Source organism: Colletotrichum gloeosporioides (genome assembly GCF_011800055.1).
Source record: "Colletotrichum gloeosporioides strain Lc1 chromosome Unknown consensus_50, whole genome shotgun sequence".
Taxonomy (NCBI): domain Eukaryota; kingdom Fungi; phylum Ascomycota; class Sordariomycetes; order Glomerellales; family Glomerellaceae; genus Colletotrichum; species Colletotrichum gloeosporioides.
The window spans coordinates 693,696-706,160 of NW_025544695.1; the positions used below are offsets into that span (position 1 = coordinate 693,696).

The window sequence follows — 12,465 nt, forward strand, 5'->3', positions numbered from 1 at the left end:
GGAGCAACACCATACATCCGACTCTGCCATTCCACCGGAATTGGAAGCAATCTCGGCAGAGACACGCCAATCTTCGACGAAACAGTAGCAACTGCTGGCAGTGTCTCGAAGTGCCCACCGGCTATTTTCAACGAACACGGCTGATTCCAATCACTGCCTCGCACGAAAACGTGAGAGGTCTCTTGGCGGATTATCCGAGCGGTACCGTACCCTCGGCAATGCCTCGTTGACCATTCTTTGGAACGGTTGGAGCAGCAAGGTAGACCGGTTTCGTGTAACGTCAATGACTTGCAGAATCTCGCCAAGAGTCAAAAGCTGGCCGTCATCCCTCCGATTCTTCAATGGAGTGCCAAGGCAGGCAAGTTCTGGGCACTGTCAGCACAACGTTTTCCCACGTTATTCACCCTTTGCATTCGGCACCAGGAGGCCCAGACTTCTTGAAGCGCTTGCGATGGAATTTGCCGCCCCTTCTGACCTGGACCACGCAAAAACGTGGGTATTAGCATTCACACAACGCTGTACCGACGCACTCATAATACACAGGCGAAGCCTTGGGGGACCCTAGTACGTTTTCCGGACACATCGAGACGGGAGTTTCCATGGAAAAGACCGGGTTCCGGGATTTTGGCCGAGATGGTAAAAAGCTGCAGGCAAATTGCTGATGATAGTGTAGTAGCACGTCTGCTACGACATAAGGAACAGAGTTGGAGCTCTAAAGGTACCTTGTCGTATTTTGGTGGTCTTACATCTTGAAAACTACCTCTAGAGATATTGTTCAACATGCGGTTGAACTGTTGATAGATTATTCTAGGCCAATCGTTCTGAGCAGTGTCATGCGTGGGAGCACAGCATGTGTAATATGATTCAGCCGCCGTGTGTTTTGCCGGAGGACATCGAGATGCATCGTCTTGGTCTAGATTTGCAGCATGGGCGACGGTAATGACTCGGCTATTGGGCTAAACGTATGATTACTAACCTCGTGGCAATAATCCCCGGATCCGGACATTGGAGCGGTCGTATTCTTTGACGACCTTGCAGGCTTACCCCATGATCTTTGTAGTCATACCGGCAAATCTCTGGACTCACTAGAGCGGAATTAGATTGAGGGATGAGCTCAATATTCCGCAGTGATCATTAAGTATGCATTATTCTGCCCCAGATCTCGGTTCAACCTTATCTGGGTGACGAGACGCTTCAGGCTCCTCCACCGAACGGAAGCCGATACATGGGCTCAAGGAAACAGTACATTGGGCTATGTGGAAAGAGAAACGTTACGACGTTTTTGTTAGTCTGCGCACGTTTATTTATCGTCGATCTAATCAGGCATAAAGCCAAAATCTGAAAGTTATCGCTGGTTCTCACATGTAGGATTTTTAATTGCGGAACACTTTATTTATCTGGACCACTTAGAGGCCGCACGAAGTTTGACTGCAGTTTTCGCCATCAGTTCAACAACCACTAGCCTAGGTCGAGGCTCTGGCCAATATTCGAAACTTTTCAACAGAATGCTATTCCCACATACTGCTAAACAAGATTGCAGCTTACATGGCAAACCGTGTTCTTGCAATTTTGAAAGCTCGAAGTACTTGCAAACCCTAATTTGCTCCACTCCCTATACCAGCTTTTAAAAGTCGCCCATGAGTTGGTGTCGCCGATCGCGCCAGATAGATCAAGGCGATGGTGGCGGTGGTGGCGGAGGTAATCTTTCCAGCCGGTCCTTCTCCCTTTCGTTCTCTGCATCCCGTTTCTGAGTGTTTCTAACCCCGTAAAAGGTCAGGTACTCAGGCACACCGGATCCGCCATCAACAAATTCAGGCCTTCCCCTGTCTCCCAGGAATTTACGGTGGCCCCCTTCCCTCTCGGGTAAGATCCATTGATATCTGCGGATGATGCTCATCGGAATCTCGACCTCGATATAGTCTATGCTGTGAAACGTGACCCTCAGGTCGTGGTACGACTTCATTGGAACTGCCATCTTCCCATCTTCACTGGGGCCGAGGAAGGGCTGGTCACCCGTACCAGACATCACTCTGTTGCCAAGCGTCAAATGAGCATCCAGATGTGTCCGTGTATACCCCCTGATGTGACATTTCTCCAGGCTGAGCGTACTGCCGAACATGGTCATAGCCAGATGTTCTTTCGCATGTGGGGTGATGGAGATGAGGTTATACTCCTTTTCCCTGAGGTCTTGGACGGATGGCATCTTGTGGGGTTGGACCGATGAATTCTTGCGGATGTTCGCGATGGCGGCCTCCATCTTGGAAAGTTTCTTCAGGCGGATCTCATAGTATTTCCGTTCGTATACTGTCTCGCGTTTCTGGGTCCTCTCGGCAAATTTCTTCTCGAAGCGCACCTCTCGTTTGTAGCGCTCTCGCACTTTATTCGCAAACTTGTAGTTATTCGCCATTGAGTACTGGCCACTGCGAGATGTAGGCGCCGGGTGGACAGGTGGGGGCAAGCATTGGATTTCGCAGTCGGAATCGTCGCTGTCACAGCCGCAATCCCAGTCGGACGGAGAAAGCTCCGAGAGGTCGTCGTCGAAGAGGTCGGGGAAATCGTAGGAAGTGTTTGTCCCTTGGTCTGCATTCCAATCGAGCCAGCGGAAAAACCAGTCAGGATAGTCCTTACGAGGCGGCATATTCTCTCAATCTGACTGTAAAGCTTGCCGGCAATTTCTCGGTATTTTGTGTCGATGCTGTGTCGTTTCTTACCAAAGAGGCTCTCTTCAGTATGCGGTGGGAAAACTTCATAGGAGCGTGAATGTTTTCTTTCCCACCCCTGCATATTGCGTCAAATATCAGCTTTCGCATCGGGTAAACAATTGATTTCGACCAATGGGTAGGAATACAGAGTGTACTAAAGTGGCACCAGCAGGTGTACTCAGTGGGGTAGCAAGCGGTGAAAGCCCTCCACCTCATCGATGCAAGAGAAGATATGCTAGCATCACATTATTACAGCGTGGCGGGGGCTATGAGACGGGTCAGCGGTGACTTGGTGACGCAGAAGTTAAGCGCATCGCTAGTAGTAGGTGCAGGTTTCAATCCAATTTCTGAACTTTCATTGTAGGACCTGATAGGTAACATTACATATAAGACCAGGGCTATTGATTAAGCAGGAAATCTTTTCTAAGATCTCCCGACTTTTGCGCCCGAATCACGCTATTCAAACTGACAGTCTTTAAAGCTTCATAGTGAGCTATTCAACTGTTCACCAGGGGAACCTCTCCAAATCTCAGTCTGATATATAGGCTGGCAGCAACTAGCAACGAATGTTAAAGTGATCAAAGTTGATCTGTTTCACGGCACCGATGTTGTGACAAGACAACTGCCCAACTGAAGTCCTATTGCAGTCGCCGCCAGAGAAGAAGTTGATCGTGCAATTGCAGCCCCCCTCCTGGTCTGCAACGATTCCACAAGCCCCATTCATTGCTGGAAAACAGCGGCTCGTTCCAGGTCGTGTCTGGTTCGCCCTACTTAAATGTTGACCAGTGCATCTGCCAACTTGACCTGTGCCAAGGTACGCCGATGCTTCGCAGTAAACAGCCAACGATGTATGCGCGAGCGAGGTGACTGAGATCAGCAAGGAGGACCTCATGATGTTGAAGCAATGGGGTTTGTCTTGGTTGCGTCTCACTGCGAATGATTAGCTAGTAGACCAAACCAGAGCCTCTGTACAACACTTGCATGAAGTCAAATAGTTTGAATAGGTTGTGGGACTATGATTTCAACAGTCAAACTGCTTCAAACTCAAGTGGATAATCGAAATGTTGGATGTAAACTTTAGTCCGAACGATTCATAAGGTGCCTTTATGAACGAGAGCGTGCTCGGAGGCTTCTCTGTAGGTTCGCCTCTCGTATTGTGTGCGACGGGCGGGATGCCCGATCTCAAGTTACAATCCGTCCGACATAGTCTGCAAGCCGCCTACAACAGTCTTTTGAGAAGGCCACATGATCTGGAAAGCTGGGTCCGTGGTAGCACTTACACATGGCTGCACCCTCAAGCTTCGAAGGGGGTGAAATCCTGCCCCACGAGCTTGTCGGCTTCAGCCAAAGGAAGAAATCCTCGCCAACAATAGCTATAGATACGTAGAGTCATATCTAGTCCACCTAATGCTGCCGTACCTTCTGTCATAAAACGTCACACTTTCCCTCCTCACATCAGGCCACGGTGCATAGGGCTGGAGGGTTCGAGTCTAGATGCTTGATTTGCTTCGTCCACTGGACCACGGCACGAATGCAAGGAACTGTGTAACTGCATACGTGATACCATGTGTTGTTTGCATGAAGAGTTTCGTGTGGAAATCCATATCACGATGCACAAGGACACAAGGGCCCTTGATCGACGTATGATGTCACCACCACGTTTGTCTGTACAACTACCACAGTTTCTACGTGGCTTCGGAAGATACGAGCTCCTATCAAAGTCCGTCTGTTCTCATTCACCGGCTGGACCTGGTTCCGGTAGCACCGGCCATCCCGAAGGAGGCGTCTTCATCCTCTGAAATACTTGCGGGTCCATCGCGTTATCATTCACCCAGTCCAACAAGGCATCGAAGTTCCGGCAGACTTTGCGGTTCATGAAATCTGGAAATGGCTGGTCCCAGTTTTCCACCCAGTTGAACGTGATCATGTCGACACTACCCGTGCACTTGATTGCCTGGGCAAGTATGTCGAAGCAGTGGCCAATGTGCGCTTGATGCTGCGCTCCTCCTGGCTTCGGCCCTTCCTTTTCCTCATAGTAGTGCTCGTAAGAGACCTCCCTCCTCAGCATATCGAGACAGTGCAGATGATGGAAAACCTCTGTCTGGGCAATGTAGGCGTCCGAGCCGTAGCCGAGGTCATCTGGGATCTTTACCGCAACGCCCGGGTCTTTCCCCAAGCGCCGGACGTCTTCCGCCCCAATGACCATCGGCCATACATGATCACCGATCCGGTGCCATTCGTCGTCCGCTTCCTTTCCAATACGTTGGCGAAGGATAGACGGCGGCCTTTTGTCGTATAGAGTGCCGTTGGTGACTCGTGTGATTTTTGGGATTTCGAATCTTTCCAATATGGGCGCTTTTCACTCATTAACAAGATAAGATCTCAAGTTTGAGGCTGATGGTAAGAATGAGCTTACAATAGAACGATGTTGCTTTCCACAAGTCCTGGTCTTTGAGGGTTTGCTTTGATGATGTCTTTGTCCATACGACACATGACGCAACAAATATCCCAATGTTGAAAAATGTCAACCATGTTGTTGGTCGCAGCAGAGGCGGAAGTCGGTTCTGGTTGATCTCTCTCTTTGAGCGCTGTATAGTATCCTGATTGACTGGAAGAAGAGCCTTTTCCAAATTGACGGAGTCGTCATGGCTGCTAGAGGAAGTCTCTTCATCGTCCATGATCCCTTGAAAATCCGTCGACTGTCTGCCGTTATGCTTCACCATGACTCAAAGGCGGTATATGTGAAATTGGAAGTCTAAGAAGAACGGAGGTAAGGAGGTGCATGGGAGTCATGGAGAGTGGCCAAGTGTTCATCAAAAAACGCATGCTCCTACGAATGCGCGTGAAGCTGGAAAGACAGGTCACCTTCCCCTCTTTTACAAGCCAGGCAAAGGGTGCGGCCCCGAAACTGGTATGCCGCCCTCGATCATGCTTAACTGCGAGAACCCAGATCCTACTGCCCCGCCATCATCCTTCGCGTATTCGCTCCCTAGCAGGCAAATCCAGTAGGGGTTGTTCTCGCCATCAGGTCCCACGAAGCCGCATGTTGCCGTTGCAACCTTCCACTTCTGGTATGTATGCGGAGTCTGGCGGAATTGAAGGCCTTCCTGACATGACTGTTGGGGCAAATGGTGGCTAGTCCTGTTACGCCGCAATTCTGCAGGAATCCTTCCTGGCGTTTAGATAACTGATAGCGATTGGCTACGGTAAGATAGCGACGTATGTCACCATCGAGACTATTTCAAAGATGGTGATGTAAGTCTACGTCTCGAATTCATTATTTATCAGGATAATGCCTCTGCTCCAAATTTTGGATCTTTGTCCTTCTTCTTTACGCAATCAGAATCCGCAAGCTTTGCTCTTGGTCATTTATCATATCCAGATCAACACTCACGGGCAACCAGAAACCTTCATTATGCGCGCTCAGTATCTGATTCTTGCTGCTATTGGGTTTGCCGCCGCTGCCCCTCTTGGTATGGTCTTACTGCCACTACATGAGAATATGTGCATCTTACACAGGATAGGCGCTGACAATTACTACGTTCGCAGATGTAAGAGGAGCTGATGCCGAGGCCGAAGCAATCCCCTTCTACCCCAAGAGAGGTGCTGATGCCGAAGCTGAGGCTATCCCTTTCTACCCGAAGCGTGGTGCAAATGCTGAAGCAGAGGCAATTCCCTTCTACCCCAAGAGAGATGCTGTTGCGGAAGCTGAGGCCATCCCATTCTATCCCAAGAGGGGTGCCGACGCTGAGGCTGAGGCCATCCCGTTCTACCCGAAGCGTGGCGCTGATGCTGAGGCTGAGGCTATCCCCTTCTATCCTAAAAGGGAGGCCCATGTCAAGGCTTAAGCCATTTCATTCTGGTCGGAGACGTTACATGTTTGATCAAGAGTGGAAATCTGGTCTGGTACAAGGTTGACGACAATGAACACTATCCATAGGACCAAAGTGGTGGATAGGTTCAACGTAGTATCAAGCAACACCTTAGTATTTAGTTGAGGATGTTGATATTCCTTTCGGGGGGATTCACATGCCGCTGGTACTGTAAGACGCTCATTAAGTAACGCTCGATTCCAATTCATGAAATAACACGTAACCTTCGTAACTGAATTATGATAGAAAGAAGCGCTGGTTGTCGCTGCAATACTTCTACTAACTGTGTCATTGGATAATGTGGACAAGTGCATGCTGCTGATCTAATTAGTTGCTGATGCCCATGTAACCTCGCCCAAACGAGATAGCTGGAGTGGCAAAACCGGCACCACTGGTGCTCCCGTACTACAGGAAGTTGGGCAGGCTACCGGCCGCCTTGTCATACCAAGCATCAGACCATATCCAACTATGACACAGTATGCTCTCGAACCAAACAGGCAGCAACGCTTTCTTGCATGCAGATGGATGAATGACAAAAGTGCGCGTGCAACCATGCCGCGTCATATCAGCCCGCCATCGGCAGCACTGCGTACTAGATCCGATCCGCGAGGCGGGCCGAAGTCTGGTAGATTTTGCAATGCGAGCTTCTTCCTTTGGTTTAGGGCGCGGGGGTCCGCCTTGCGCTCAGGATGAGAGGTTGTCAGAGTTGAGCAATTGGCAAGTTCCGCCGAATCCTTCAACCCGAACCGGCGTCTTGGCGGAATCCTGGCATTAGGCGAGGTGCTTATCTCGAAGCGAATAACACGAACGGGAACAGTCGGAGGAAGCTTACATGGGTTACGAAGGCGGAGATGATGGATGGTTATGTTAGCACCCTCGATGACGACTAAAGCTTTCGTTTCTTTGGCGGTTCGAAAGAAAACGCATTCTTCGACGCATTTGCTCGCACCCACCAAAGGAGCCGAGCAAAGATAGAGAAAATTTAGCGAGGCGCCAACATGTCGAAATTGTGAGTTCAATAGTGACGAAGATACTGGATGTGGGCTCTAATCATTCCTGTTTACAGTTTCCGAGACATCATCCTGCCTTGGACAAAACCAAGAGGCGTCACATACACCCAATTATCCGCAAATGAAGAGGGAAAGCCAGATTCCAACGGAGGAGACTCAGGATCTCTACCCACAACCTCCATTGTAAAAACACTTTCGATCATCGCAGTACGCGTCATAATCACGATTCTTGCTGGATATGGGCTCTTCTCCCTACTGGTACCTCACCTTTCTCTAACCCAAAAGCAACATCCTGTATCATGCAACTGCGGCGAGACCATCGAAGAAGCGCGCGCCAACAGCTGTGTATATGATTCCCTCGCCGCAGCATGGCTTCCACCACATTGCCGCTCCGCCAAACTCACCGCAGAGTTCGAGTCTCTGGGCCCGAATGAGCCCGACATGACAGGCAACACCTGGGGATACTGGCACGACCAGAACCAGACGCACCCCATGACGCTCGAGGAAGTCAGCCAGCTACCCGAGGCGGCGAGACGCGGCCAGCATGCACGATTCTTCACTACCCACGAATGGCACCTTGTACACTGCGTCTTTTACTGGCGCAAGATGTGGGAAGCGGCGCGGTGTGCGAGGGGGGTGGATGGGGCTTCGTGTGGGGATGATGGGATACTGGTGATTGAGAAGCGTTACGACACGTTGATGCATATTAATCACTGCATGACGATGATGTTAATGCGGGATCCATTGGATAGTATCGCGGCCGAGGCTGGTGTTGCGCTGCATTCTGATGAGCTGCATGTTGCCAAGCCACACAAGCATGAGGAGAGTGGGCATCACGGAGGCGGTGGGCAGAAGCCGGGTGATCCATATGACAAGATGGGAAAAGAGCATCAGCATGGGAAGGGTGATCCGTATGATGAAAGAAGTCTCGAAGTCAAGTAGCCTGCTTGAGAATGTCTCCAATGCTTGATTTAATTCAGTTGTCGATTGATGCCGTCTAAGTGCGCCGGTCTCGCAGCGGCTTGCGTCGGGAAAGTGAAGCGCGCCCTTCGTTTACCACTAGCGTGTTGTGAGGGGCTCCCCGTGAAGAGTCATCGCCATGATCCAACCTTCAATCATCGCACGACTTTGTAGTTCTCATCTTTTGATCAACCCTCAGACATCTATGCTGAAGCCAAACACCCGCCAAAAGCCATGACAAACCATCTAGCAAAGGAGCTGAAGGAACTCCATGCCCCCTCGAAGCCACTCGTCCTCTCCAATGTATGGGATCTCGCATCCCTCAATGCCGTTCTTTCTCTCAATACCAGCGAGTCGAAGCCCGTGAAGGCGATAGCGACAGCCTCGTGGGCCATTGCTGCAATTTTGGGAATCAAAGACGAGGACCTCACGTTGGAGCAAAACCTAGCCGCCATCGCGCAGATCGCCCCCGCCGTCAAGACTGCAGGGCTTCCGCTCACCGTCGACATCCAAGACGGCTACGGCGAAAGCATCGAAGGCGTTGTGAAGAGGGTCATTGAGCTTGGAGCCGTGGGCGCGAATATCGAAGACAGCATCCCGTCGGCTGGGTTTGGACAAGGCATTGAGGGGTCGTTGTACGGCGCCGACACTCAGGTCAAGCGTCTCAACAGGGCTCTTGCAGCAGCAAGGGAGGCCGGGTGCCCTGACTTTGTCATCAATGCGAGATGCGATATCTTCCGTTTAGAACCGTACTACTCCAATCATGATGAGAGAGCGCTGAAGGAAGCTGTTGAGAGGGGCAGGAAGTACCTTGAAGCGGGAGCGACGACGGTCTTCTACTGGGGTGGTACGGGCCGGGGCTTGCGGATGTCGGAGGTTGAACTTCTTGTGCGGGAGCTATCGGGCCGGGTTGCAGTGAAGCTGGGCGATCGACCTGATTCATTGTCAACGGACGAACTTGGCAAGATTGGGGTAGCTAGAATCAGTGTCGGCCCTAGTTTGTATCTTGTTGCGATGAATGCGATGAAGGATACGGCGAGAAGGATACTATCAGGAGGCAAGCTAGCGGCATGAGGTCGGGTGCTTAAATAGAATTGATTGTAACACAAGCACGCCATGCTTTTGATAAGGAAACGTTTCAATACAATTTCTCAATATGTTTTGGCTGGACTCATAATAGTCTGAAGCCTGAAGTATATACATCAAGTTTCTGAGATTTGAACACGCCGGCTTAGTTGATCGCGGCAGGGGGCTCCTGGCCAGGAAGAGGGATGCTCTGAGGATGAGCAGTGAACATGCCCTCAGGGTCATAGACGGTCTTCAACTGCTGCAGTTTGGCGTAGTTCTTGCCGTACAGACGCTCGCTCCACTGGTCAACAGACAAGGCGGTGTCGCGGTAGTTGACGAAACCGCGCAGAGGCACTCCCTCGGTGGTCAACTGCTGGCGGAAGGGCTCGAGGCCGTTCTGCATGTAAGTCAGGCCGTCGGCGGGGAAGTCGGTGAGGCCGGTGGCGAGACGGCCCTCCCAGCGGATGAGCCAGAGGCTGTTGGCGTGGGCGAAGGAGGTGTCCTCGTCCTTGAGGGCGCGGGCGGGCTTGCCGCCCCACAGGTCGATGAAGCCGAACTTGGTCAGGTCGGTGCGGTTGAAGGCGAGGGTGGTGTGCTCGTAGAGCGCGCTGGCGGACTCCTTGGTGAAGGGCTGGTCGGCGCGGAGGACGAGGGCCTGGAGGTAGAAGCTGCGGGGCGGGTAGGTGTCGACGGGGATGTCGATAGAGGGAGTGGCGACGTTCTCGGTGGCCCAGAAGTCGTTGATGTTGCGGGTGAGGTTGGTGCCAGCAGGGAGCTTGGCCATGAGGGGCGCCATCAGCGCGTCGAAGTCATCGGGGTTGCCCCAGTAGAAGCCGGAGCCGGTGAAGGGCGGCGCAGTGAGGGACCAGCGGAGGGTCAGCTCATCGGGCCACTCGCCGATGATGACGTGTTCCTGGATGGCGAGGAGGGCGTCAACGCCGGCGGTGAGCGAGGTGTCGTTGAGAGTGATGGTGTAGTCGATAGCCTTCTCGAAAGTAGGCTTCCAGGTCTTGGTGGTCAGGTCAAGGATGATGCCGTAGGAGCTGCCGGCACCCTGGAGAGCCCAGAAGAGGTCGGGGTTCTTGGTGCGAGAGCACTCGGCGATGGTGCCGTTGTACAGCATGTACGTGGCACCCTCGAGGTAGTCCATGGGAGTTCCGAGCATGCGGGAGAGGGAGCCGAAGCCACCTCCGATGGAGGAGCCGGCAAGACCGACCATGTTGGCGCGGACGTGAGGGAAACGGGCGCCGTGCTCCTTCCAGAGCCAGCTGACCACGGGGCTCACCAAACCACCGCCGCCATAGGTAAGCAGGCCAGTGGTATCGTCATAGCTGACGTTCTGGAAATGGGTCATGTTGATGGTGAGGCCGGCAGTGGGCAAGCTGTAAGAGCCGTAGCAGTGGCCACCATCACGAGCGGCGACGAGGACCTTGGCCTCCCGGGCACAGGCAAGGGCGGCGGCCACCTCAGGTGTGGTGCGCGGCCAGGCGACACCGGCCGGGGTGGGGGTGATACGGCGCTGCCATGAACGGATGTCGTTAGGGAACGAGGCGTTGGTCTCGGGGAACGAGGTGATGAGACCCGCCGTCTCAAGACATGTCTCCAGGTCTTGGGCCTGGGTGAACGGGGCGAGGGATGCCGCGGCGAAGGCGACGAAGCTGGAAAGACGGACCATGATGTCGGAGGTCAGACGAAAGAGAGACTGGAGTTGGAATTCCGTGCTTGGAAAGCTTCGACGAGCACTTGGTGATGCCAGAGCGTCATGCTACTCTTTATACGCATCTCATATAGCCCCCCTAATTCCAATGGTGATTTCTTGGCATCGTCCACAATCATCACTCCCACCGGGTAAATCGCACCATGCGGAGGCATTCGCCGGTCGGTCTCGTCAACCGGGACTGCCGGACTCTGGATGAACCATCAGTAAGGTTGTAATGGAAAGGGGCAGCTTGGCCGTAGCAATTCCCCCATCGTCCCAACTTCAATCAAGATGCAGAAAGTTTCTTAGATTGTTTCCTCACCCTATTGAGATAGAGTTTGGCCCCCGCCAGGGATGTACCAAGCGGGCGGGCATGTCAAAAGTCCGCCCACAGGCGCTCGAGTCATTGTTCCCCCGAGATTTCTGGGGAGTTGTGTTCATAATGCGCCGTAAAGCGCCTTAGAGACCTCTGCAGGACCATTGAAAGTCGGCGCACTGCCACTCTGGAGCATCGTGCTGCCAAGACATACCATCTCCTGAGAGATATTGCGGATGGCATTGTAGGTTCTGGACGGGGAGAATTCGCACCAAACAGATGACGAAGGGCGCATTTCAGGCGTGTCCCGGCTGCTTGGTTTCAGGGCGCAGCATGTCTTGAGAATATTCCAGTGCCCCGTCAAGGTGAGTGCCAAGACAACTCTGCGAGATGAGGTTGCAGTGTTCGCGATCGCGGGCCCCAAGAGCCTCAACATGAATTGAGGGAGTTGTGGAGAGTGATTTTCCTTGAGCAGATTTTCGGCGAGGTTTCTGCCGCTGACAAGGAGAGGCGTGTCGATCACGTCGGCTTTACGCCGGTCGCAAGGCTTCATCAGTTGCTCTGTCCTCCGGCCAATCACGGAACAGGGACTCCGCCTGTTCAGCAGCAATCCTCGGTTGTGTAGTGTAGTGGTTATCACTCCGGATTTTGATCGTATCAAAACTTCCGGCAACCCCGGTTCGAACCCGGGCTCGACCTCATCTTTTGCCTTCTTGTCTGTGTAGTTCAAAGGACTTGTTGCTCCACGATAGTGTTGTGCATTGATTCAGGCCAGTTGGTGGCAGCTGCATGCTGCTTTCCCTTTCTTTTTCTTTTTCTTTTTTGCCTTTGTTAACGT

General features: G+C 52.5%; 6 protein-coding genes across 6 annotated transcripts; 2 read left to right on the forward strand and 4 right to left on the reverse strand.

The window, feature by feature from the left end:
* Nucleotides 1–2,025: 2,025 nt before the first annotated feature.
* On the reverse strand, nt 2,026–2,638 carry GCG54_00000705 (uncharacterized protein; the record flags this gene model as incomplete). Its single annotated transcript, XM_045400839.1, has 2 exons — nt 2,026–2,030; nt 2,110–2,638. The coding sequence occupies 2 exons, from the start codon at nt 2,636–2,638 to the stop codon at nt 2,026–2,028; spliced, it is 534 nt and encodes a 177-aa protein (XP_045263512.1).
* Nucleotides 2,639–3,258: 620 nt separating this feature from the next.
* GCG54_00000706 (uncharacterized protein) lies at nt 3,259–3,594 on the reverse strand (the record flags this gene model as incomplete). Its single annotated transcript, XM_045400840.1, has 1 exon — nt 3,259–3,594. The coding sequence occupies one exon, from the start codon at nt 3,592–3,594 to the stop codon at nt 3,259–3,261; it is 336 nt and encodes a 111-aa protein (XP_045263513.1).
* An 840-nt stretch (nt 3,595–4,434) lies between these two features.
* Nucleotides 4,435–5,425, reverse strand: GCG54_00000707 (uncharacterized protein; the record flags this gene model as incomplete). Its single annotated transcript, XM_045400841.1, has 2 exons — nt 4,435–5,057; nt 5,119–5,425. The coding sequence occupies 2 exons, from the start codon at nt 5,423–5,425 to the stop codon at nt 4,435–4,437; spliced, it is 930 nt and encodes a 309-aa protein (XP_045263514.1).
* Nucleotides 5,426–6,117: 692 nt separating this feature from the next.
* GCG54_00000708 (uncharacterized protein) lies at nt 6,118–8,526 on the forward strand (the record flags this gene model as incomplete). The annotated part of the gene is made up of 3 exons (XM_045400842.1): nt 6,118–6,175; nt 6,252–6,538; nt 7,714–8,526. The coding sequence occupies 3 exons, from the start codon at nt 6,118–6,120 to the stop codon at nt 8,524–8,526; spliced, it is 1,158 nt and encodes a 385-aa protein (XP_045263515.1).
* Nucleotides 8,527–8,778: 252 nt separating this feature from the next.
* GCG54_00000709 (uncharacterized protein) lies at nt 8,779–9,618 on the forward strand (the record flags this gene model as incomplete). Its single annotated transcript, XM_045400843.1, has 1 exon — nt 8,779–9,618. One exon carries the CDS (start codon nt 8,779–8,781, stop codon nt 9,616–9,618), a length of 840 nt encoding a protein of 279 aa, XP_045263516.1.
* Nucleotides 9,619–9,775: 157 nt separating this feature from the next.
* GCG54_00000710 (Berberine bridge enzyme-like 6) lies at nt 9,776–11,287 on the reverse strand (the record flags this gene model as incomplete). The annotated part of the gene is made up of 1 exon (XM_045400844.1): nt 9,776–11,287. The coding sequence occupies one exon, from the start codon at nt 11,285–11,287 to the stop codon at nt 9,776–9,778; it is 1,512 nt and encodes a 503-aa protein (XP_045263517.1).
* Between the last annotated feature and the right edge of the window lie 1,178 nt (nt 11,288–12,465).